Raw genomic sequence first — 23,785 nt, forward strand, 5'->3', positions numbered from 1 at the left:
AATATTCGACTTTTTAATCTCAGTTTAAGGAACTGCATAGTGGCCTTCCATGGCTTCCTGTTTCACTGGGGTATAAAAAGGAGGTAACACACCTGTAAAATCCCTTTGTCATCCATCACCATGGGAAAAGCCAAAGAGCTCGCAAACGAAAATAGACATGGTTGTTGACCTTGATAAGACAATGGGTTAAAAAAAGAAGAAGAATATATACCACTTACCACTATTAGGGCAACACCTAAGAAGTTTAAAACCGCTAGAACAGTGGTAAACTTGCCTGGTATTGGACGCAAGTGGATCTTGTCCCCATGCACAGTGAGGAAGATAGTTTGGGAGGCAAAGAAAAAGCCAAAGGCCAAAGGTGGAGAATTACAGAACTTGGTTGTATCTTAGGTTCACCAAGTCTCCAGATCTACAAGACATATCCCCATGCACACATCAACATCCACAAAGAAATAGTTCATTGACCACAAAATCAACATTTTGCATTCGCCATCTACACCTGTGGTTTGAATTGAAGAAGGCAAGTCGATAAGCTTAGACCAAAATATGTCTACAATCTGGAAAGAGGCTCAGTGACGGTATCCTCGCAAGGGGAGGGTGCCAGAGGATTGAAAACAGGTTTCATAATTATTGGCACCCCATCTTAAAAAATAAATCATAAGGCCTCCTGGGTGGCGCAGTGGTTAAGGGCGCTGTACTGCAGCGCCAGCTGTGCCATCAGAGTCCTGGGTTCGCGCCCAGGCTTTGTCGTAACCGGCCGCGACCGGGAGGTCCGTGGGGTGACGCACAATTGGCCTAGCGTCGACCGGGTTAGGGAGGGCTTGGTCGGTAGGGGTGTCCTTGTCTCATCGCGCACCAGCGACTCCTGTGGCGGGCTGGGCGCAGTGTACGCTAGCCAAGGTGGCCAGGTGCACGGTGTTTCCTCCGGCGCATTGGTGCGGCTGGCTTCCGGGTTGGATGTGCGCTGTGTTAAAGAAGCAGCGGCTTGGTTGGTTGTGTATCGGAGGACGCATGACTTTCAACCTTCGTCTCTCCCGAGCCCGTACGGGAGTTGTAGCGATGAGACAAGATAGTAGCTACTACAACAATTGGATACCACGAAATTGGGGAGAAAAAGGGGTAAAAAAAAATAAAAATAAAAAATAAAAAAATAAAAATAAAAATAAAAAAAAATAATAAATAATATTATTTATCAACACAATCTCTCTCTCTGAGCAATTATATTAGTATAAAATAATATAAGTTCCCATTTTTTGAGCATTATTTCAGTCTTTTTATATCATTTTTATCAAGGGTGGCAATAATTTTGGACCTGACTGTATGTAATCTGCCTTAGAATTTTAATACAAGCTAATACATGCCACATAGTTTTTCATTGTCAACGTGTTTATTTTTCATTGGTTAACATTTTAAAGGAATATGCCTAAACAGGACAAATGGAAGGCTGACAAATATTAGGAGATGCAGGGTCTTGGTGTTTTCTGCTAAGCTAACGGCAAGCCCGGTAATTAGCCGCGGCAGATGAAGCGTTGGTTGGCGTCGGCGTGCTGGGGAGTTGATGAACTGTAGGAGAGATAGAAGCCTGCAGCCACGTGCATAGAGACGTTACCATATTCATGAGAGAGAGAGAGAGAGAGTGTGTGTGTTTGTGTAGACATGCCAGTTTGTTTGAATGTGAGTTAGACATTTCTTTTGTCGTGGTTTTACCTGCCATTTTAGCTGGGTGCAAAGATTGTGTGCTATGTTTGTAGTTGGGTATTTTATGTCAGTGTTTTGTGTTTGTGTTCCTGTGTATCATCATTGTGTTTGACTGGGTTAGAGGGTATGTTAATGTTGTTTGTCATCCGTCTCCGAACCCTCCTGTTTGTTTATGCCAGGCCAGTTTTACCCAGCACCCCTTGCAAATAATTATCCGTGCTAATTATGGGCCTGCAGTCACGGAGCTCTAAATGCCTTTCTGATGAGATGGGATGAGGGATAGCAGGTGCAGGGCGGCCCTCCCAGGGACTAAGATTGAAGAGTAGGCCTCTCTCTCTTCCTCCCTCTCCTTCTCTCTCCTTCCTTCCTTCTCCCTCTCTCTCTTCTCCCTCCTTCCTCTTCTCTCCTTTAGGTCAAGCAGGTGATGGTGTCAGTTTGGGACCCAGACATCTCTACCCCCCCCCCCCCCCCCCCCCCCCCCAAACAGACAGAGCCTCCAGGGCCCGTTTCCATAAAGCGTCTCAGATTAGGAGTGCTGATCTATGATAAATTGTCTTTTAGATTGCAATGAATGTGACTACATGGACAGGGGGGGGGGGGACCGGATCCTAGATCTGCACTACTACTATGAGATGCTTTGTGAAATAGGGCCCAAGTTTCAAGTTTTAATGTCACATGCACAAGTAAAGTTACAGCCTTTCTTGCAAACTCAAAGCCCAACAATGCAATGATCAATAACAATGTAATACTAGAAAACAAACACGAGAAATAAGAAGGAATATGAAGAACACAATAAGTTTGGAAGCGTACTTTATACAGGGTCAGTTAAAATACCATCTTTACAATGTCCAGGGGGTACTGAAGTGATGGAGGTAGATATGTACAGGGGGTAAGGTGACTAGGCATCAGTAGCAGCAGCTTGTATGTGAGTGGGTGTGTGTGTGTAGAGTCAGTATAAATGTATGTGCATATGTGTGAGTGAGCAGATGATGGAGTGAGTGTGAATGTGTAGGGCCCTGTGAGTGTGCATAGAGACAATAAATACACACCACCTGATATAGAAGCCCTGGATGGCAGGGAGCATGGCCCCAGTGATGTACTGGGCTGTCCGCACCACCCTCTGTAGCGCCATGCGATCGAGGTCGGTGCTATTGCCATGCCAGGCAGTGACACAGCCAGCCAAAATGCTTTCAACGGTACAGCTGTAGAACTTGAGGGCCCATGCCAAACTTTTTCAAACCCCTGAGGGGGAAGAATTGTTGTTGCGTCTTCTTCACGACTGTGCATGTTTGTTCGGAACATTTTAAGTCTTTGGTGATTTGGACACCGAGGAACTTGATGTGGATGGGGCGTGCTCGCGATACTTCCACCACACTGGAGTTAGCACACCAGGGCACACCGAGGGAAACACCTCCCCCCCTCGTTTTTCCCGACTCCACTGTCCTGTCCGCCCAGTGAATGGAGAATCCATTGAGTTGGATAGCCATGGGGGGTATCTTGTTCAAGAGCCATGTTTCAGAAAAGCAAAGAATATTGCAATTTCGAGAGTCCGATTGGGTAGCAAATTTGCGATCAGACGTCATCCATCTTGTTATCGAGTGACTGTACATTAGCCAGTAGAATGGAGGGAAGAGGTGGCCGGTTCTTTGCTTAATCTCACTAGGATCCCCCTCTTGCCTCTGGCGTTTCCTCTTGGCTAGCCCGAGAATTAGAGAGAGAGCCCAGGGCAGATGAGTCGAAGTTGAGTCCGCAATTGAGGTAAGTAACTGCTGATCTGATGTTCAAAAGTGTTTGTCGGTTGTAAGAAAAAAAGAACGGATACATTTCGTGAAAATAAAGTAAAAATAAACAACAAACTAATCACAAAATAGCAAAGTTGGGTCGGAACTTGCAAAACGGCAGACATCCAGTACGGTGGCCTGTAAGGTCTGTGGATGATGAATCAGGAAGGAGTGCCATGTCAGATCAGGCCTAATGTCAGAAACCGCAACCAAATCTCGTGCTAGCTAGCTACTGTGTGACAGTCTGTCACGAGAGATTAGATGAAGCCTGACCAGGACACCAGACACATCGGTCTTTGAAAAGACAAGGAGTGTAGCGTATTTCATAAGCACCCTATGCTTGCTTTAGAGATATGATATGGCCAATGACTATACTTTTAGTTTTCGTGTATGCTTTCGTGTTTTAATGTTTGTAAGTATGTGGTCACGGCTTGCTCACTAGACTCATTGTGCCATTGTTTGAGACATAGCCCTCCCTTTGAGTTGCTTTGGGCAAAAAGGCCAATGGTGGAAAAGTAAACAAAAAAAATGCATCTGTAGATTACAGCCCCAAACTTTTCCCTTGTTGGGTTAATCAAGGACACGGAGCAGAATATGCGGTAGACATTCATGCGTATGTCGTGTGTCAAACTTTTACCCCCCCCCCCCCTCTACCCCCATCCAGGCTGTCTCCCAAAGTTCCACAGAGTTGTGTGTGTGTGGAGCGGATGGTGTCAGCTCGCTCCTTGCCACTCCATTTGCTGTAGCTGTACTGCTGTGATCACAGACAGACGTATAAATCAAACCTAGCTTGATGGATTCATCAGGGCAACGAAACGATCGCCTCAGAAGAGTGCCGGAGCTCTCTGAGCATCGTGTTTCTGACAGAAAGGGTATGCAAAGAGCCTAAATGGATGAACGGTTGATTAATTCTTTGCCAGAGATGTTGTCGACAGCAGGAAATGTGTTTTGCTTTGACTGTGTTTGTATGGGAATTTACGCGCGTAGGGCGTGAGTTATGAAGCACAAGTTTATACCTAAGGCTATTCTGCATAATGATGGCAGGTTGGAGAACTTGGAGGAGCCACTAAAGACTTGCTACCTGTGGAGCAAACACAACTAGAGAGTAAGAGGAGGGAGGGAGAGAAAGAGGGAGGGAGGGAGAGAAAGAGGGAGGGAGGGAGAGAAAGAGGGAGGGAGGGAGAGAGAGAAAGAGGAGGGAGGGAGAGAAAGAGGAGGGAGGGAGGGAGAGAAAGAGAAGGGAGGGAGGGAGGGAGAGAGGAGGGAGGGAGAGAGGAGGGAGGGAGGGAGAGAAAGAAAGAGGAGGGAGGGAGAGAAAGAAAGAGGAGGGATGGAGAGAGAGAAAGAGGAGGGAGGGAGGGAGAGAAAGAGGAGGGAGGGAGAGAGAAAGAGGAGGGAGGGAGGGAGGGAGGGAGGGAGGGAGGGAGGGAGGGAGGGAGGGAGGGAGGGAGGGAGGGAGGAGAGAGGGAGAGAGGGAGAGAGGGAGAGAAAATAGACTAGAGAATAAAGGGAAGCTAAGAGGCAGAGAATCTGAGATGAAGAGAGGAAGGGAGTGAGTTGAACACAGAGAGAAGGAACAAATTATCAAGAGAAAGAAGGAAAGGCATTAGCTATGTATGGCTAGACCTCCCATGTTCAACTTGTTAATCTAGTTACATTGACCAAAATATTCATTATTTGTAATGATATATGAGTAGTATTGAAGTGTTTTTATTGAGACATCTTTGATCCTCTACATTAGTGGGGTGGGGTAAGGGGAGGGGAGGAAAGCAAGAGGCTCATACAGTGGTTTGAATAGGTGGAATGACTGGGGAAGGTGGGGGTGAATCTTCATGGGGAGGGAAGAGCTCTTTAGAAGTAACTCAGACGTAGATGGAAAGTTTAGAAGATGTGGTCTGTGCTTTTAGGCAATGCTATCCTGAGGTTAGTAGGGTCTTTCCACGAATAGAAAATATTTTGGGCAGTGTAACTTGTTCAAAAAAAAAGAAGACAAGATTCATTTCACCTAATTTTAACATTTTGTCATAAAGAAACGTGTTTTCCCATCTCAAGACAGTACCATAGTAAGTGTCAATAAAGTCCCATTACAGTAACAGGGTTGACTGTTACAGGGTTGATTTTAAATCAGCCATAAATCCCTTTTTTGACAGGGGGAATGGAAGTGTGTTATGTGCAACAGGGAGGGGCAATTGAATGCAAGCTTCACAAAAAAATACTTTATTGTTAACATTTTTAGCCGGTCTGTCTATTGGTACCAAGAGTTGATGTTTTATGCTCACCCTGCTCTGTTTTCCGCCACAAAACACCAGAAAATGGGCCAGAAGAGTAGAACCAGCTCACCTGCGTTCACACTGATTTGACTATTAGATGTTCAATGTTTTGAGAGTTCAGTTCACATAACAGGGTTGACCTTAACATGAGGGACAGATGGAAATGGATCACTTATCACATGACATAAATCATCATCTTCAGAAATGACTGTCAAAGCAACAACATAACTAGGGCTTTACAATGATGGTGAAAAGGTTGAGACATTTTGGGGTTAAAAGTGGGTTAACATTCTCCCAGGTCGGAAAAAACATGACGAAGGACATCAAAATTCAGATGTTTTTATTCATATAAGGCTTTTTATTGATAAAAAAAATAATGATGTGTTCAGAACACTTTATGTAATATAACAGACTTTAAAATATCAGTATTGGTGCACTATTTCAACTTAAAATATCAAAGGGACGCAAAATGTACTCTATTCGTGACCCAGTAAGTGAAATTGTAGTTAATTTGGGGATGTTGGGGGGCTGGGTATGGGGGGGATGTTGGGGGGGATGTTGACTCATGTTACAAACAAATGGTAGACAGACTGTGGCTCTGCGTGTTATCTGGAAGATTTGTGCTTCACTTTCTCTCTATTTTTCGTGTGTGTGTGTGTGTGTGTGTGTGCACATATCGGTATCACTGTTTGCGTAATTGTATTCATGAGTAGAGTGTGGACATGTAATATACAGTGTGCGTGCCACTCATTCGCACGTGTGTGTTCATATAAAGTATGTGTTCGCACATTTGTGTGTGTGTGTGTGTGTTTTTGCCTGTGTGAGTGAGTGAATATGTGTGTTTTTAACAAAGCTGGGGAGGCCTCATTGCACTCATCAGGATATCGCTGGTGAAAAATGACTGTGTCGCCGGGGTGGCAGTTGTGTGTGAGCAGATTGATGGGGCTCTCCCTGACAGCAGCCATATTGTGCAGGGGGAGAGCAAAGAGAGAATCCGTGTGGCCCTCATCCATGCAGGTTAATATTGACTCAGCCTGGGCAACACCATGCCTACAGCAGCCATCCATCACTACTACTGGGCCTTCACACCCCACACAGGCACAGACCACACAACTCATGACACACGTTCGCGTACACACACACTAGCTCAGGTGCGCGCACACACACTTGCACAAACACACACATAGAAAGTACCAGTCAAAAGTTTGGACACCTACTCATTCAAGGCTTTTTCTTTATTTTGACTATTTTCTACATTGTAGAATAATTGTGAAGACATCAAATCTATGAAATGACATATATGGAATCATGTCGTAATCAAAAAAGTGTTGAACAAATCAAAATATATTTTACATTCTTCAAAGTAGCCACCCGTTGCCTTGATGACAGCTTTGCACACTCTTGGCATTCGCTCAACCAGCTTCACCTGGAATGCTTTTCCAACAGGAAGGAGTTCCCACATATGCTGAGCACTTGTTGGCTGCTTTTCCTTCACTCTGCGGTCCAACTCATCCCAAACCATCTCAATTGGGTTGAGGTCGGGTGATTGTGTAGGCCAGGTCATCTGATGCAGCACTCCATCACTCTCCTTCTTGGTCAAATAGCCTTTACACAGCCTGGAGGTGTGTTTGGGTCATTTTCCTGTTGAAAATCAAATGATAGTCCCACTAAGCGCAAACCAGATGGGATGACATATAGCTGCAGAATACTGTGGTAATCATGCTGGTTAAGTGTGCCTTGAATTCTAAATAAATCACCAACAGTGTCACAAGCAAAGCACCCCCACACTATCACACCTCCTCCTCCAGGCTTCACAGTGGGAACCACACTCTGCGTCTCTCTAAGACACAGCGGTTGGAAGCAAAAATCTCAAATTTGGGCTCAACAGAACAAAGGCCAGATTTCCACCGGTCTAATGTCCATTGCTTGTGTTTCTTGGCACCAAGCAAGTCTCTTCTTATTATTGGTGTCCTTTAGTAGTGGCTTCTTTGCAGCAATTTGACCATGAAGGCCTAATTCACGCAGTCTCCTCTGAACAGTTGAAGTTGAGATGTGTCTGTTACTTGAACTTTGAAGCATTTATTTGGGCTGCAATGTCTGAGGTGCAGTTAACTCTAATGAACTTATCCTCTACAGCAGAGGTAACTCTGGGTCTTCTTTTCCTGTGGCGGTCCTCATGAGAGACAGTTTCATCATAGCTCTTGATGGTTTAAAGTAATGATGAACTGTCGTTTCTCTTTGCTTATTTGAGCTGTTCTTGCCATAATATGGATTTTTTTTTTTTACCAAATAGGGCCACCTTCTGTGTATCCCCCCTTACCTTGTCACAACACAACTGATTGGCTCAAACACATCAAGAAGGAAAGAAATTCCACAAATGAACTTTTAACAAGGCACACCTGTTAATTGAAATGCATTCAAGGGGACTACCTCATGAAACTCGTTGAGAGAATGCCAAGACTGTGCACATGTGCATTAGCTCGTCACTTCCTATACTGTGTTACAATAGTTAAATTTTATAAACTGCTTCCTGTGTCTCAGGACACATTATAACAGTTTCTCTCCAGTCTAAATTGTTATGCCAGACTGAGTGAACAAGTTTCTTTACACATATCTTTCATGCAATGACAATACTTATTTAAACAATATTTGGTCATTTTCAAAAATCTATTAAATTCATGTAATCTTTTTCTCTTTATATTTGATTTAAAGTAGTGTTTTTTTAAATTGGTTGACAATTACCCTGTATTATTCAAAGTTATATTGACATATAGTCTTTTTTTTTTTTTGCAGGGGTGTTATCTAAAATAATACAAGTGTGTTAACTTGTACGCCATTGTAAAAACAAACAACCATCATACAACAAATGAAGTGATTAATCTCGCTATTTGTTTTAAACTGTAACACTTTTTTACACTTTTTTTTTTTAATAAACATTGTCTTAGAAATTAGGGATGCCATAGCGTTGTTGTTAATCATTGAAGAGAAAAAAAAACATAGATGGAAAAAAAACAAGCTCTCTTGACAAACAAAACCATTAATTAATGCAACTTTTTCTCCATCAATCACCGGGGCTGTCAGAGAATTACCATAAGCTGGGAATGTTGGATGTGTTAAGAGCAAACAGTTAATTTTCAAACAATAAATCATCAAATGTCTCTTTACCCCTCTCTGTGCTCTGACTGCTTCGTCTCTCATAAAAACAGACAAAGGCATTATTAAAAGCACTTTTGACTCGATGCACAAAATGAGACTGAACCAAAAAGTTTTTTGTGTCAGTTTAAGTGGAGGTCAGTTTTTTTAAGTGCTACAAAATGGTGACAAAAGTCAATATCTCAAATAAATGTTATGACAAAGTCAATACCTCGAGTAGACCATAACTATAAAACTCTGAATATACTGTATGTGTAAATATATATGAAAATAAGAGTATCTATCAAAATATAGCAGATACGAAACCTAACACAAATCTTTGGTATTTTCATATGACAACCTAGGACTGGAATGCTCATCATGGCCTGGTTGGGGAGTTGAAGTCCTTCTGTCATCACCATGGTTATGAGAGTCTTGTCATAGTCTCATCTCGCCAGAGTGACCCTCGCCATCCACGCCAGCAGGTGGCAGTGTACTCTGAAAACTCTGACATTCTCAACCAGGTACGTGTTCTTTTTACATCAGGCTGCGCGAGATAGATAAAACAGGAGGTTGGTGGCACCTAAATTGGGCAGAACGGGCTCGTGGTAATGGCTGGAGCGGAATTAATGGAACGGTATCAAATACATTCCGGACATTATTACGAGTCATCTAGTACACACATATACACACATCCCATAATAGAGACATACAGTGCCTTCAGAAAGCACTCAAAGGGTATGACTTATTCCACACGTTGTTGTGTTACTGCCTGAATTCAAAATGGATGGAACAGATATTTTTTCTCACCCATCTACACACAGTACCCCATAATGACAAAGTGAAAACATGTTTTTAGAAATTGTAGCAAATGTATTCAAAATGAAATACAGAAATATCTCATTTACATAATTATTCACGCCCCTTGGCTATGACACTCCAAAATGAGCTCAGGTGCATCCAATTTCCTTTGCTCATCCTTGAGATGTCACTACAACTTGATTGGAGTCCACCTGTGGCCAATTCAATTGTTTGGACATGATTTAGAAATAAACACACCGGTCTATATAAAAGGTCCAACAGTTGACAGTGGATGCCAGAGCAGAAACTATACCATGAAATCCAAGGAACTGTCTGTAGATCTCCGAGAAAGAATTGTGATGAGGCATATATGTGGGGAATATATAAAACAATTTCTAAAGTGTTGAAAGTTTCAAAGAGCACAGTGGCCTCCATCATTGGGAAATTGAAAACATATGAGGCTACCCAGACTCCGCCTAGAGCTGGCTGTCCGACCAAACTGAACAACTAGGCAAGAAGGACCTTGGTCAGGGAGATGGCCAAGAACCTAATGGCTGAGATGGGAGAATTGGCCAGACGGAATCCACTCCTGAGAAAAAGGCATGACAAAACACCTGGAGTTTGCAAAAAGATACTTGAAAGACTCTGAGATCATAAGGCAAAAGATTCTGTGGTCTGATGAGAGGGCAATGGCCTGAATGCAAAGCGCTATGTCTGGGGAAAAAACACCTGTCTAACACCATCCCTACCATGAAGCATGGTGATGGCAGCTATGGGGATTCATGCTATGGGTATTATTTTCAGAGGGAACAATGAATGACGCCAAATACAGGTAAATCCTTGATGAGAACCTGTTTCAGAGTGCAAACAACCTTAGACTGGGATGAAGATTTACGTTCCAACAGGACAATGACCCCAAGCATACAGCCAAAGCAACGTTGTAATGGTTTCTAAACAACAATGTGAATGTCCTGTAGATAGACTTGAAGATTGCTGTTCACCGCCGCTCCTCATCTAACTTAACAGAGCTTGAGAAAATCTGCAAGGAAGAACGGGAGAGAATCCCCAAATCCAGATGTGCAAAGCTGGTACAGACATACCCAAGACGGCTCAAAACTGTAATCACCGCCAAAGGTGCTTCCACAAAGCATTGACTCAGACTTATGGAAAGACTTATGTAATTGAGATATATCTGTATTTCATTTTCTAAAATAACAAAACAATGTTTTCACTTTGTCATTTCAGGGTATTGTGTGTAGATGGGTGAGAATGACTTTTTGAATCTGTTTTGAATTTAAGCTGTAACACAACAAAATGTGGAATAAGTCAAGGGGCATGAATACTTTCTGATGGCACTGTACACACACATTACCTACCAGAGAGATTAATGCAAACATAACTTAATAGAGAGATATGCACACATATCACCTGGTATACAGATACACTGCCAATGTGTTTGTGTATTTGTTGGAAATAATATAAAACGTTGACATTTGAAAGTGAAAAAGTGAATCACTTGTATTGAACATTTTTGTTGAAATAACATAAAAATGGAACAGATTTAATTTAGTCCTTGGCCCTGCCAAAGCATTTTTTTATACCATGCTGTCATTCCACTTGTTCCGGTTCTGTTCCAGATCTGCTGTGAGCTGGAGGAGTCAGTGAGCTCCTCTCTTAGGCTGGAGCCTGTGGACTGTCCCCAGGGCTCCCAAGGGTCCCTGCAGCTCTACCACCACAAGACCCTGGCAGACTCACCACGAGGTCTGGGACCCCTGGTCATGGAGCTCCTCAAGGAGTTCATGGAGCGCCGGTGCTGCTTGTTAGCCTGCGCCCCCACTAGCAGGACCTCCTCCACGGAGGGCGTGGCGGGCAGCGCCCCACTGTCCCAGGGCTCCTCAGGCTTCACCGACATGTACGGCTCTGACGTGGAGAGGCCCGAGGGCCCCATTGCCGTGGCGATGCCTGGTGATGTGGGTGCTGACCTGGTGAGCCCGGACAGCGGCCTGGCAACCATCCGCAGCAGCCGCTCCTCCAAGGAAAGCTCCGTGTTCCTAAGTGATGACAGCCCGGTAGCCGAGGCGATGGCTGGGGGTTTCCTCCTCAACCCGGCACTCGGGTTCCCCTCTCTGTCCCCCATCCCGCATGAGAGGAGACACTCAAGCAGGAACAGGAGCGGCGAAAACCTTGAGCTGTTCAGCTTTGACCCACTGCACTGCAGTAACTCGTCTCCACCTGCAGAAGATGCAGTGCTGCACTCCTCTCGAGGTACAGGAGGCCATGGCAGCTCCAGCCTGTCTGAGTTTGATGAGCTGAGCATGGTGGATTTCTACACCCCTGATTCGTCTGCTGGGCATGGAGGATTGGTAGGAAGCGACTTGATTGGGGGAGGAGCTCTGATGGACCAGAGCATGAATAGGGTCCCTCCCACTCCTGTCAACAGCCTTGTGGGTAGCAGCACTCACAGTGGCACAGAGGTCCGCTTCTTTCCAGAGGACGTCGCTGAGAGAATCAACGGGCTGCAGCACAAAGAGAGCGTATCCTCGTCAGAGGCCTGGGATGACTTTGCCTTGGATACGAAAGGCTCCACCTCGGATGACGCCAACACGTGGAGCCTGACAGAGGCTGGGTATGTCTGCACAGATTGTCCTAACCCTGACATTGATCTGGAGGGACTGAGAGAGGACGAGGGCAGCGGAGGAGGAAGAGGAGAAGGAGATGTGAGAAACACTAAGCTGCGAGAAGAGAAGGATGTCTGTTCCAAACCAGTGGAGAGACAGCTCACTCTTGTGAATGAGTACATAGAACCCTACGACACCTGGAACCCTGACTCAGGTTTCACAGAACCATGGCAGCCGGTGACACTGGACGATCTGCAGCTCACTCCTCCGGACGAAGAGAACGGAGAAGGGAAGCTCCTCAAAGTCACATCACGTGCACGCTCTTCTGTGGTAGGAAAAAAGCGATCATCTCTGGCCCCTCTCACGCCAGAGACCTCGAAGGAAGAAGAGGATGGTCTAGTCAGGAAGGCCACAGAGCTGGACTTCTGGACCTACTCAGCCCAGAAGGGATTTCTCAAATCGGACAGTGCGACCAGCGCCACCAGTGTCACGACCCCGTCCTACCCAGAGTCTCTGGACCTATGGAACATGACAATCCACGAAGACAGCCAATCCACACTCACTACCCCAGACATGGCCGATCTATCTGAGCGGTCGGACTCCTGCGGGCTCCCTGCGCTGGGAACATCCTTGGAGAGTCCACTGGGTGTGTCTAGTGAGGGGATGGACATGTGGAACACCACCATACAGGAAGACAGTGCTTCCATGGCAACCAGTCCGGAGGTCGCTGGGACTGGGAGGGAGGAGCTTGCTGGCATGGAGCCCTGGGAGGCGGAGCCTGGGACAGACCTAAGGCAACATGAGGGGGAGGGAAGATATTCTGAAGAAGCCTCACAACTGCAAGAGAATGTAAGGAGGCAGGCCCAGAGAGTTCAGATAGTCATCAATGGAGACGAGGGAAAAATATGTCCCCAATCAGGACATGATGATCACATGATGACAGAGAATCAAATTACACAGGATCAAATGTCGGGGGACATGCTCATCCCCATCCCAAACATGGTGATGTCTACCTCTGAGTATGATAACGTAGGAGGAGGAGGCATCTGGAGTCAGCCCTCCTCCCCTGATCTCCAGGCCAGCCCTAGAGCAGACACTACTGAGCTGATCCAAGGTCAGTCCAGCCCTTTTATAGCAGTGCTCAAGCCAGAATCAAGTGGCAGCACCACTGAACATCAGGCGTCCATTGTGAAAGGCAACAGTGATTGTAGCGGGTCAACAACGACAGGCATTGAACAGTTGACTTCCACTGGCAGACAGGTGTTCCTGTTCGACGGAACCTCTGGACTGGGCCACGGGACCAGAAATGGGAAGCTTCCAGTTCCAGGGGGGCCCTCTGTGAAGAGCGAGTATGACAACAGAGGGCAGGGATCTGAGGCATCTGACGGCCCCGATTGGACAGAGGACCTGAGTAGCCATTCCCCATTTGTGCTGGTGGATGATGGCTCCTCCCCCACAGAGGATGACACCTTACCTCTGAGTCACGGGGAGGAGCCAGTCACTGAGTTAAATTTTGACCAGACATGGAAAGACCCAGCCACAACCCAGACTCAGCCCTCTGCATCCCCAAAGCTTGACAGTTGGGACCACCTATCAACCCCTGTTTTAAAAGCCGGTGATTCTGAATCACCACCAAATGGCGCATCATGCCTCCAATGGACTACTAAGGTGATCTATCCGGATGGGGGACCTCATCATATGGAAGATAGCATCCATAGTGTTCCTATGTCACTGAGCTCCAGCTCAGGGGAAAAAGACAGGCTCAAGCCCAGCCCAGATAGCTTTCCTCCCGGGAGCAGCGAGGATGTCAGGTCCAACTCAGATGGCGAATCCTCATCAGGCCTGGAGATGGACTACATCATCGTGTCAGGGACTGTCAGAGAGAGTGATAGAGAGAGCAAGGATGATTATAGAGAGAGGAATGTAACCAGAGACACTGATATTGGCAGCAGGAAGGGGTCTAGATCCTTAGAGACATATAGCATGCTCTCTTATGCGGCTACTTTACTCCAATCCGGGACAGCCACTCACAGACATCACCAAGACAAAAATGAGCTAAATAGGCGCGATCGAACAAACATAGATATCCACAGCCCATTCTGCTCAGACGCAGGTGACAATCCTATTTCGCCTATTCCCACAGATGAAGACCACTCTACCCAAGCCAACGCAAATGGGATTGGCTTCTGTCAAAGCTCGCACACAACCAACCAAAGGTACTCCGAAACCGCCGCCTCTTATCTTGTTAGCCCTCAAATCCAAGTAACCACAGAGATAAGCGGCTGCGGCCAATCAGATACCAATCGGCCAAGCCTCCACCATTTAGAGATGAGAGTAGCGGGCCTCGGTAGTTCGGACTTGGATGACGACAGCTATGATGGCCAGACGAATGCCAGAGTCGTAAAAAGCAGCAGCGCCTCCCTGAGATACCCAGCAGAACAACACTTCCTCAAAGCCAGGGAGGAGGTCTACGTCCACTCTCAGATCTCTCTAGAGGACTCGGACGAGGGCGGGCTCTCCCCCTCCGTCCCCCCATCTCCCTCTCAACGGAGCCAGGGCTGGGGCTCTCTGCCGAGGGAACAAGGCGACCAGCAGCGGCATCACGCCATCCCCCAGTCTCCTCTCCCCCTCACAGACAGCTCACAATCCCCATTGGGGGACAGCTCATTGATGGGCACTCCCGAGAACCTATCAGGTGGTCCCTCTCCTGTCCAAGAGGTGGGGCTTCCGTTCTCAGGCGACCTCATGGACAAGGAGGAGGAGTTTGGCATGGACCCTCCCAGTTGGGACACAGGTGAGGAGATGGAGAAAGGAGTATGTGAGGTGATACACAGCCACGCCCATGCACCAAACCCTGGGCCTACCGCTGAGCTACTGGAGAATAGTGAGCACCTGAGTGGAGGTAATTTCTCAGAAGATGGTGATAGACTGACAGCACAGTCAATGGTGGAAAGGTTCTCGCAGAATCAGGTTGACTTTGCAGCTGGGAAACCAATGAGAAATCAACCCCAAAGACCTTCACAGGGCCTTGAAGACCTGTTAGTCGATCATAAAATGGGAGGTGGTGGAGATGATTTTGAAGAAACGGACTCATCCTACCTGGGGTAAGTAATATCTATAAAGTAGCACACCGTACAATTCTTTACATAAATGAGAGTTATGTTTCTTTGTGTATATTATGCTTCCTTGTGTTTGCCCTTAGGCTATCCTGCCTTTTCTATGGGTTTCGGAGTGTGTACGGGTCTCTAAACAGCTGCTGGGTATTTGTAAAGTAGCACAGACCGTGCAAGCAGAGTTAAAAGCTCTCAGGAGAGTGAGACGGTGTGTACTATGTGAGAGAAGAATGGGGTGGGTGGAGGGGGAAAGAGAGTGGATACTGCACCCGTGTTGCCTCACACCCTTCTCTGACATGATCAGAGCTTTTGAAGATGAAACAAGGGATCAGTGTGTGTGTGTGTGTGTGTGTGTGGTGTTGCGCCAGACTTTGATCTCAGCCCTGGGTGTGTTTAGAAATCTGTTTACGCCTCATTAAATATGCATTACCTGCCTCATTACAGCTGTATCCCCACCACAGCCAATGGAGCCAGCTCCCCTCTGTCTCACACAAGGTGTGTGTGAGAATCTGTGATTTCTAACCAGTATTTTTCACTCTTTAGTGGACATGAGAATGACTGATAGTCAGTGATTATTACATGTTTGATATGTTTTTGTAATCTGTTTTGTACATCCCCCCCCCCCCCTCCTTCAGACTTGAAGATTTTGCATCCCAGTCTTGGAACCAGCGAGCCAGCGAGGGGGTTCCTCACCAGTGGACAGCGAGCCAGGACCAATCCAACAACAGTTCCACCCAGTATGGATACGGACACACTGACCACCACACTGAACAGACTGAAGACCATGCCTCCTACCAAACCCGTGACTGTGCTGAAGAGGCGAGAGATGATCTCCTCAGCCAACACTATGAGGCTAAAGGACATACTACTAATTCCTACTACTACCATACTGAAGGCAATGGCCAAGGCCGGTCTGATGACTGTAGCCATTGTGACAGTGAAGGCCAGGCCCAGTGGGAGGCTGAAGGTCAAGACCACTCCAGAACTCCTGAAGATCCATATGACCCCACGGGCAACGCTAAGTATCTTCTTGAAGACCATGCCTGTTATGAGACTGAAGAGCAGACCCATTATGTTCCTGATGACTATTCCCACGTTCTACTCTCCAGGTAAGTTATTTACTAGCCTCCTCCTAGATCTGTTTGTTCCGTCTTGGTTGGCATGAAAATGACCAAAGGAGTACGACCATAGGAGTACAAACATATCTAGGACCAGGTTCTTACAATTCCAAAATTTGAACAGATCTGAGTTCAAATATTATGTTGTCTTTTGAGAATCTCTCAAGTATTCAGTATCTAATTCATCATTTTATTGACTAAGATTATTGACTAGATTAGAATAGACTGGAGACATTGAGCTGCGGTATTGTGTATTACCACAGGAGTGCAGTACAGGTCCATACTGAACCTATAGGACAACAGTGTGATATTGTGTGGTGGGGGTCCTGAGTCAAGGTGTATGTTTGGGACTGTGTTGGCTGTGATGGGGTAAAAAAAATGTATTTGCACACATTTACATATCGGGATATAATTTTTTACGATATATCGCATTGTTTTGAAAATATACCAATATTATTTTTGCGCTAGTTCGCTGTACCTGCACCAATACCAATACAATAGTATTTTTCCTTCATAGCTTGTTCTCCATTTTCTTTTTAAAAAGGGAGCCAATTTGTTTTCAGTACTTTTATTTCCATGACTGATTAAAAACGGGCTATCTTGTCCCTTTGCAGCAGACATATGGTGAGCAATATGTTTGGAACATCGAATCGCAATAAAATCACGGTATCAAATTGCAATACATATAGAATCGTGACAATCACAGTACGTATCGTATCGGCACCTAAGTATCGCGAGGTCCCTGGCAATTCCCCCTACTGTGTTTACATGTATGTGTTTTTGAGACTGTGTCATCGCCCCAAATTGACATGTGGGTGTTTTATTGGTTTTCCATGATGCAGGATCAGTAATAGATCAGTTTAATCTATTTGATTCCCATTGCATAGTGTGTGTGTGTTGTGAGTGATAGAAGCAGCTCACTGTTTAGTGTAGCCCAGGGCATCATATTTGAATATCCAGACTGGTTATTCCAGAATTATTGCTCAAAAATTATTACTTACTCACAACCTCACAATTGAAATGTAGAATTTCCATTGCTTTTTAGTATAGAATGTGGCTTAATCTGTGTCCAGGAAACCAGCCCTATGTGTGTTTATTCAGATCCGTTTGTCTTGATCCACACATGCTTTTAATTGAATTATATTGCATAAGGACCTCCAAGCATTTCTATTTCCTTAAAACATTTTGGGGGGGTTATTTGCATCTCAATGTTTCACTGTGGAACCAGCTTGCCAAAGTATTCAACTGCATGTGTGTGTACTTCACTCAAACACTCTCTCTCATTCACTCACTCACACACAAATGCCTCTGTGGGATGGGCCACTTATTAGGAAGTCCTGAACTCTGTTGCTTGGCAACTGTCCCATTAATGTGGATGCGCTCCCAAGCAATGGAGTTGGCTCCATTCCAATCTATGCTCCAGAATGGGCTACATGTCATTTCATACTACAGCGTATTTATTATGTCTACACACTTTGCATCTACACATGCAAATTCCAATATGCTATGTGTAACATGTAGCCTACATTCTATGTTCAGATGTACACCCTCTTGAATAGGCATTGTTTCCAATGGAGAGCAGTTTCAGTGAGAGGAAATTTAGGTTGCTCTTTTATGAAGTGTTTACTCCGTTTTTTGGTGTGTGTGTGTGTTTTTTTTCTCTGCCCCAGTTGCATTCCCACTGGGCACAGATGTAAATTTAACGTGTATTCAACGTTGATTCAACCGGTGTGTGCCCAGTGGGTTGTTGATGTTTGTCTTGCCTTGTCACCCCTCTTTGTAATTGTAATGACTCCTCCCCTCTTTGGTTACCGGGGGATAAATATGACCCCTCCCCCTATTTGTGTGTGAGTTGAATAATTGTGGTTGAGTTCTGTTTGCTGTACTGTTTATGAGAAAGGGGGGAAACTAACTTCTAAATACATCCAATGTATTTTTGACAATTAAGTTTTCGTAGTGACAATCTTGTTTTTTAACTGGGTTTTTTTGGAGGCTGACATGGAGTGTAATTTTAGAACGAGTAGTGGACAAATGTAACTAAACATAGCTTAATATATTTTATACTTAATTTGTGTTGATTTTGACATGCTCTACACTCTGCGATAGCTGATCAGCTCTCATTACGATTCAGAGGGAGGTCACATGACTCCAATATGGCGAATGAGGGACCGAGCCCCTTATGCTGAAAGAGAAAGAAAATAATTAGAACAGCCAGAAAGAGAAGCAAAGTGTGAAAGATAAAAAAACAAAAACAACAAGAGTTGGGCAAGAGAGAGAAAAGTGTGTGGCATCCCAGTTGACAGGAGAGCAGCACAGAGATCACCTGGTTGTCTGGGAAGAGGTGAGTTTGTAGAGCATCTTTGTTGGAGAGAATGGCACCAACAACAACAACTCTCTTTAGATTAGAAGCAATTGGTTAGTTGTTAGTATATTTTCGTCCCATTGTTGGGAAAGCTGGGTGTGTTGGAAAGTGTGTGCATGCGTGAGTGCGTGTGAGTCTTTGTCTAACTCCCCATTGTTAATGGGAGTTATGCTAATCAGGGTCTGGGGGTGCGGCTTGGAGGCAAATAAAAATAGGTTGTATTGTCCCTGGTCCACTTGCATTTAGTGATGCTTCGTGGTCAAGTATTCACAAACAAATTATTAGAAGTGTATGTTCATCTATTGAATTGTGTCAAACTCATTTTCTTGAATGTTTTTTTTTTTTAAATTCCTCAATTGAGTAGAGTCCATGGTTGTTTCAGTCATGACTGGATGCTTGTGTGTGTTTGGGGTAGGCCTGCTTCAGACGATCCTGGGAGGATGGCCTCAAATAAAGACCACACGGATGGGTTGGAAAACAGACCAGGTGATGCACACGCACGCACACACGCCCTTTTTCGACACACACAAGAAAAAAAAAGTGCATCTGTGCAGAGTCATCTGTGGGTCGAAATACTTTCTCTTGACCAATGGAGCGAGTGGGACATGGGTTATCTATGCTACAACCAACGCCACTAGTATCCTGCTACCAATTTGTGGTAGATAGATTTACACTCAAATAAGAAGTCGTATCTCATCTCCTAGTCATTCTAGTGTATCACTGTCTCTAAAGATATTGCTATCTCTTCTCTCCACTAATGCTATTTATTTTAATGATGTCAGTTGGGCTTGTATCACCGTTTACTGATCATGAAGTCAAGAACTTATGAGGAAATATTCATTCACATACAGAGAATCATATCCCTAACACGTTGTGAACATTTTCCTTAGATCCCCCTTCCTCTCTGGAGCTGAATGGGGCCAGTATCCCACCCAGGAAGAAGCTGGTGGCCCCGCCCATGAACGTGTCTCTGGACCGCAGCGAGGGATCCCTCCTCTCTGACGACGCCTTGGATACGGGCGACGATCTGGACATCAACGTGGACGAGCTGGACACACCTGACGAGGCCGACTCCCTGGAGTTCAACGGAATAGGTGAGACACACACACACACACACACACATGTGTATACACACACGCACGAGCTCATTGTACACACACATGATACAGACAGAGAGACTTAAACAACCACGGGCTCTACTCAAAGGAGGAATCAAAACTCGTTCAAGAAAATGTGTTGGACACAATTCAATATATGAAAAGACACTTTCAGTCATTTGTTTGTAAATATGAACAAACAATCGAGAAAGACTCGCATACACTCACCCATACATGTCAAGCAAGGTGTGTTTGCATTTTGTTTTTATGAAGACACTTCTAGCTGTATTCTTATGCTTCATCATGATGTGTGCGAGTTAGGCCATTAGCTATAGAATGATTTCACCAACAGGTGACCCCCAGGGGTCCAATCAGGAAGCAGACAGGGAGCCTAGCGAGGCTATCCCAGAATACAGTGCAGAGGAGGAGCGACAGGACGCCAAACTGTGGAGGACAGTCGTCATCGGGGAGCAGGAGCACCGCATCGACATGAAGTGTATTGAGTCTTACCAAAGAGTCATCTCTCATGGAGGTACACACACACACACACACACACACACACTCACTCCAAGTCGTATTGAAGTCAGCCAATTGAGGAAATAAACAGAAATGCCATTGAAAATTGCATCCATGGCCTCCCGATTGGCGCAATGGTCTAAGGCACTGCATCGCAGTGCTAGCTGTGCCACTAGAGATCCTGGGTTGGAGTCCAGGCTCTGTCACAGTCGGCCGCGACCGGGAGACCCACAATTGGCCCAGCGTCGTCCGGGTTAGGGGAGGGTTTGGCCGGCAGGGATGTCCTTGTCCCATCACGCACTAGCGACTCCTGTGGCGGGCCGGGTGCAGTGCACGCTGACACGGTAGCCAGGTATGCGGTGTTTCCTCCGACACATTGGTGCAGCTGCCTACCGGGTTAAATGGGCATTGTGTCAAGATGCAGTGCGGCTTGGTTGGGTTGTGATTCGGAGGATGCACGGCTCTCGACCTTCGCCTCTCCCGAGTCTGTACGGGAGTTGCAGCGATGAGACAAGACTGTAACTACCAATTGGATACCACAAAACTGGGGAGTAAAAGGGGTAAAACATTTTTTTACAAAAATGGCATCCATTTTCAATGATTTCCCAATCAGTTGAAAATGAGAAGCTATTAAGTTTTTGAATGTTTGCATTTTTTTATTCAAATCACTTCCTGAATTGAGTGACTTCAATTTGAATTGACCCCAACCCTGACATACACACACTTTTGCATTGAATCCCCTGTGATTATTCAGTAGACACCTCCTCTTGATGAGCCCCCCCCCCCGTCTCCTCCTCCTCCTCAGGTTACTATGGTGACCTGAATGCCATCATCGTGTTTGCAGCGTGCTTCCTACCAGACAGTAACTGTGATGATTATCATTATGTCATGGAGAACCTCTTCCTGTAAGTGCTACTGCTATTTATTGTGATCAAGTCAGTAGATCCATAAGCATAGCATGTATCATGCATGTATTGTATCATCATGTATCAAAACACGCTCAACAGTATTGTGCTCGTGTGTGTGTGTGTGTGTGTGTTCAGGTATGTGATCAGCACTCTGGAGCTCATGGTTGCTGAAGACTACATGATTGTGTATCTGAATGGAGCCACACCCCGCAGGAGGATGCCTGGAATAGGTTGGATGAAGAAGTGCTACCATATGATTGACAGGAGGTAACAAGTCACACACACACATTATCCTTCTTGGGACCAAAATCCTATTTTCCCTAATCCTAACCTTAAAGAAGTTGATCTAAAATCCAGAAACTCCCAAGTAATTCCATACATTGAAACTACTGCTGCGTTAGCCCTCTCCCACTTCCTGTCCCTTGTAGTGCTGTTCTGAAACAGCTGCAAAAACGGGTCACGTGACTTGTGACGTTGCTGGATGCAGGCCTCACTATGCTCCGTTCCCAGTGAATTCATGATTCAGAAATCTGGGAAGTTTGGACAAATTCATTGTTTTATTGAAAATTTACGGCCGAATCAGTTTGGAGTTAGCAAATGTGTACTTTTCCACCTAAAACATTTGCGATTATTTTATATAAATATTTTATGTAGCCAACTGCCACAGCAGTGGAGATGGGTAGCAACTGTGCGTGTGCGCTCTCGGGGGAATCCCTGCTATGTAAAACTGCACGTTATGCCCTTACTCACAGATGCACGTTTTATTCGGAGGAGAAGTGAAGACAGCATTACACATTAGTTATACTAAGTAAGCAACAACTTACAAATACTGTATGTCTGACGATGAAATACTTGCGATGAAGAAAACTACTGGGGTGCCGATGTTGTCGTCGAACCGTATTTATTTGAGAATTCAGAAGAAGAATTTTGACAAATTAAGCTTCAGATGGTCGCCGCCATCTAGCCACCAAAGCCGCAGCAGTTGTTTCATTGTATGGAATCACTAAGGAGTTTCTGGATTTTGGGTAAATCCCCGAAACCTAACCCGAATCCAGAATTCTAACCTTAAACTTAAACCTAACACCTAAAATAGCCTTTTTTCCTTGTGGGGACCGTCAAAATGTATCCATGTTTTACTATCCTTGTGAGGACTTCTGGTCCCCACAAGGATAGTAAAACCAAAAATACACACACACACATGCATACAGTACATACAGACTCATGCTTCAATTCTCACTAACTCTTGTTTTCTTTTGTTTTCATGTCTCATGTCAGGCTCAGGAAGAATCTGAAATCCTTTATCATTGTCCATCCGTCTTGGTTTATCCGAACAGTGTTGGGAATCATCAGACCCTTCATAAGGTGGAGATACCCATGCTTTCTCACACATTTATTTGTCTTTTATTTAACCAGTGAGTCATACTAAGACCAATGTCTCTTTTACAGAAGAGCCCTGAATTTATGGAAATTTAGCAAAATGCAAACAGAAACAAAACACATTCATCAGTAATAAGGTCCTCAATTAGGAATCTGAATTGCCATAGAGGCACAGACATCTAATTTAAGAGCATTTTGAAGATTGTTCCACAAATACAGTGCAAAAAAACTAAAAGCTGATTTACATAACTCTGTAGAGACCGAAGGAATTCCCAGAGTTAACCATCCCTGAGACCGGGTGTGGTAACTTATACAGTGGAGAGAACAAGTATTTGATACACTGCCGATTTTGCAGGTTTTCCTACTTACAAAGCATGTAGAGGTCTGTAATTTTTATCATAATTGTAATTTTTATAAAAATCCAGAAAATCACATTGTATGATTTGTAAGTAATTAATTTGCATTTTATTGCATGACATAAGTATTTTATCACCTAAGGATCTCTCTGTACTTTGCTCCGTTAATCTTTCCCTCTTTCCCTGCCACCACCATGCTTCACTATAGGGATGGTGCCAGGTTTTCTCCAGACGTTATGCATGGCATTCAGGCCAAAGAGTTCTAACTTGGTTTCATCAGACCAGAAAATCTTGTTTCTCATAGTCCGAGAGTCCTTTATGTGCCTTTTGGCAAACTCCAAGCAGGCTGTCATGTGCCTTTTACTGAGGAGTGGCTTATATTAGATGTCTTATATTAGAGAGGAAAGCAGACATTTTACGTGTCCCCAAACTATTGTGATTTCTTTGTTCGTTTATTTGCGATGTTTGTAAGTTGCTGTTTTACTTATTTTGTACATAATGTTGCCTCTACCGTCTCTTATGACCAAAAATAACTTCTAGACATAAGGGGATTACTCACCACAGACTGGCAGTATCCTTTTTTTCCTTTAACGAGTCTGACAAGCCCATCCCGAACGATATACTACTTTCTCGGGAAC

The 23,785-nt window shown here is 44.9% G+C and overlaps 1 protein-coding gene across 1 annotated transcript in view; it reads left to right on the plus strand.

The window, feature by feature from the left end:
* LOC139389627 (uncharacterized) overlaps positions 1–23,785 on the plus strand; it is a 48,389-nt gene that overhangs the window by 20,737 nt on the left and 3,867 nt on the right. Inside the window, exons 7-16 of the mRNA XM_071136484.1 lie at positions 9,247–9,405; positions 11,320–15,404; positions 15,858–15,908; positions 16,049–16,522; positions 19,309–19,379; positions 19,784–19,987; positions 20,343–20,522; positions 21,312–21,411; positions 21,550–21,681; positions 22,690–22,776. Of these exons, the coding sequence (XP_070992585.1) occupies positions 9,247–9,405; positions 11,320–15,404; positions 15,858–15,908; positions 16,049–16,522; positions 19,309–19,379; positions 19,784–19,987; positions 20,343–20,522; positions 21,312–21,411; positions 21,550–21,681; positions 22,690–22,776 (5,543 nt within the window). The remainder of the gene's footprint in view (positions 1–9,246; positions 9,406–11,319; positions 15,405–15,857; positions 15,909–16,048; positions 16,523–19,308; positions 19,380–19,783; positions 19,988–20,342; positions 20,523–21,311; positions 21,412–21,549; positions 21,682–22,689; positions 22,777–23,785) is intronic.

Source organism: Oncorhynchus clarkii, chromosome 30 (genome assembly GCF_045791955.1).
Source record: "Oncorhynchus clarkii lewisi isolate Uvic-CL-2024 chromosome 30, UVic_Ocla_1.0, whole genome shotgun sequence".
Classification (NCBI taxonomy): Eukaryota; Metazoa; Chordata; class Actinopteri; order Salmoniformes; family Salmonidae; genus Oncorhynchus; species Oncorhynchus clarkii.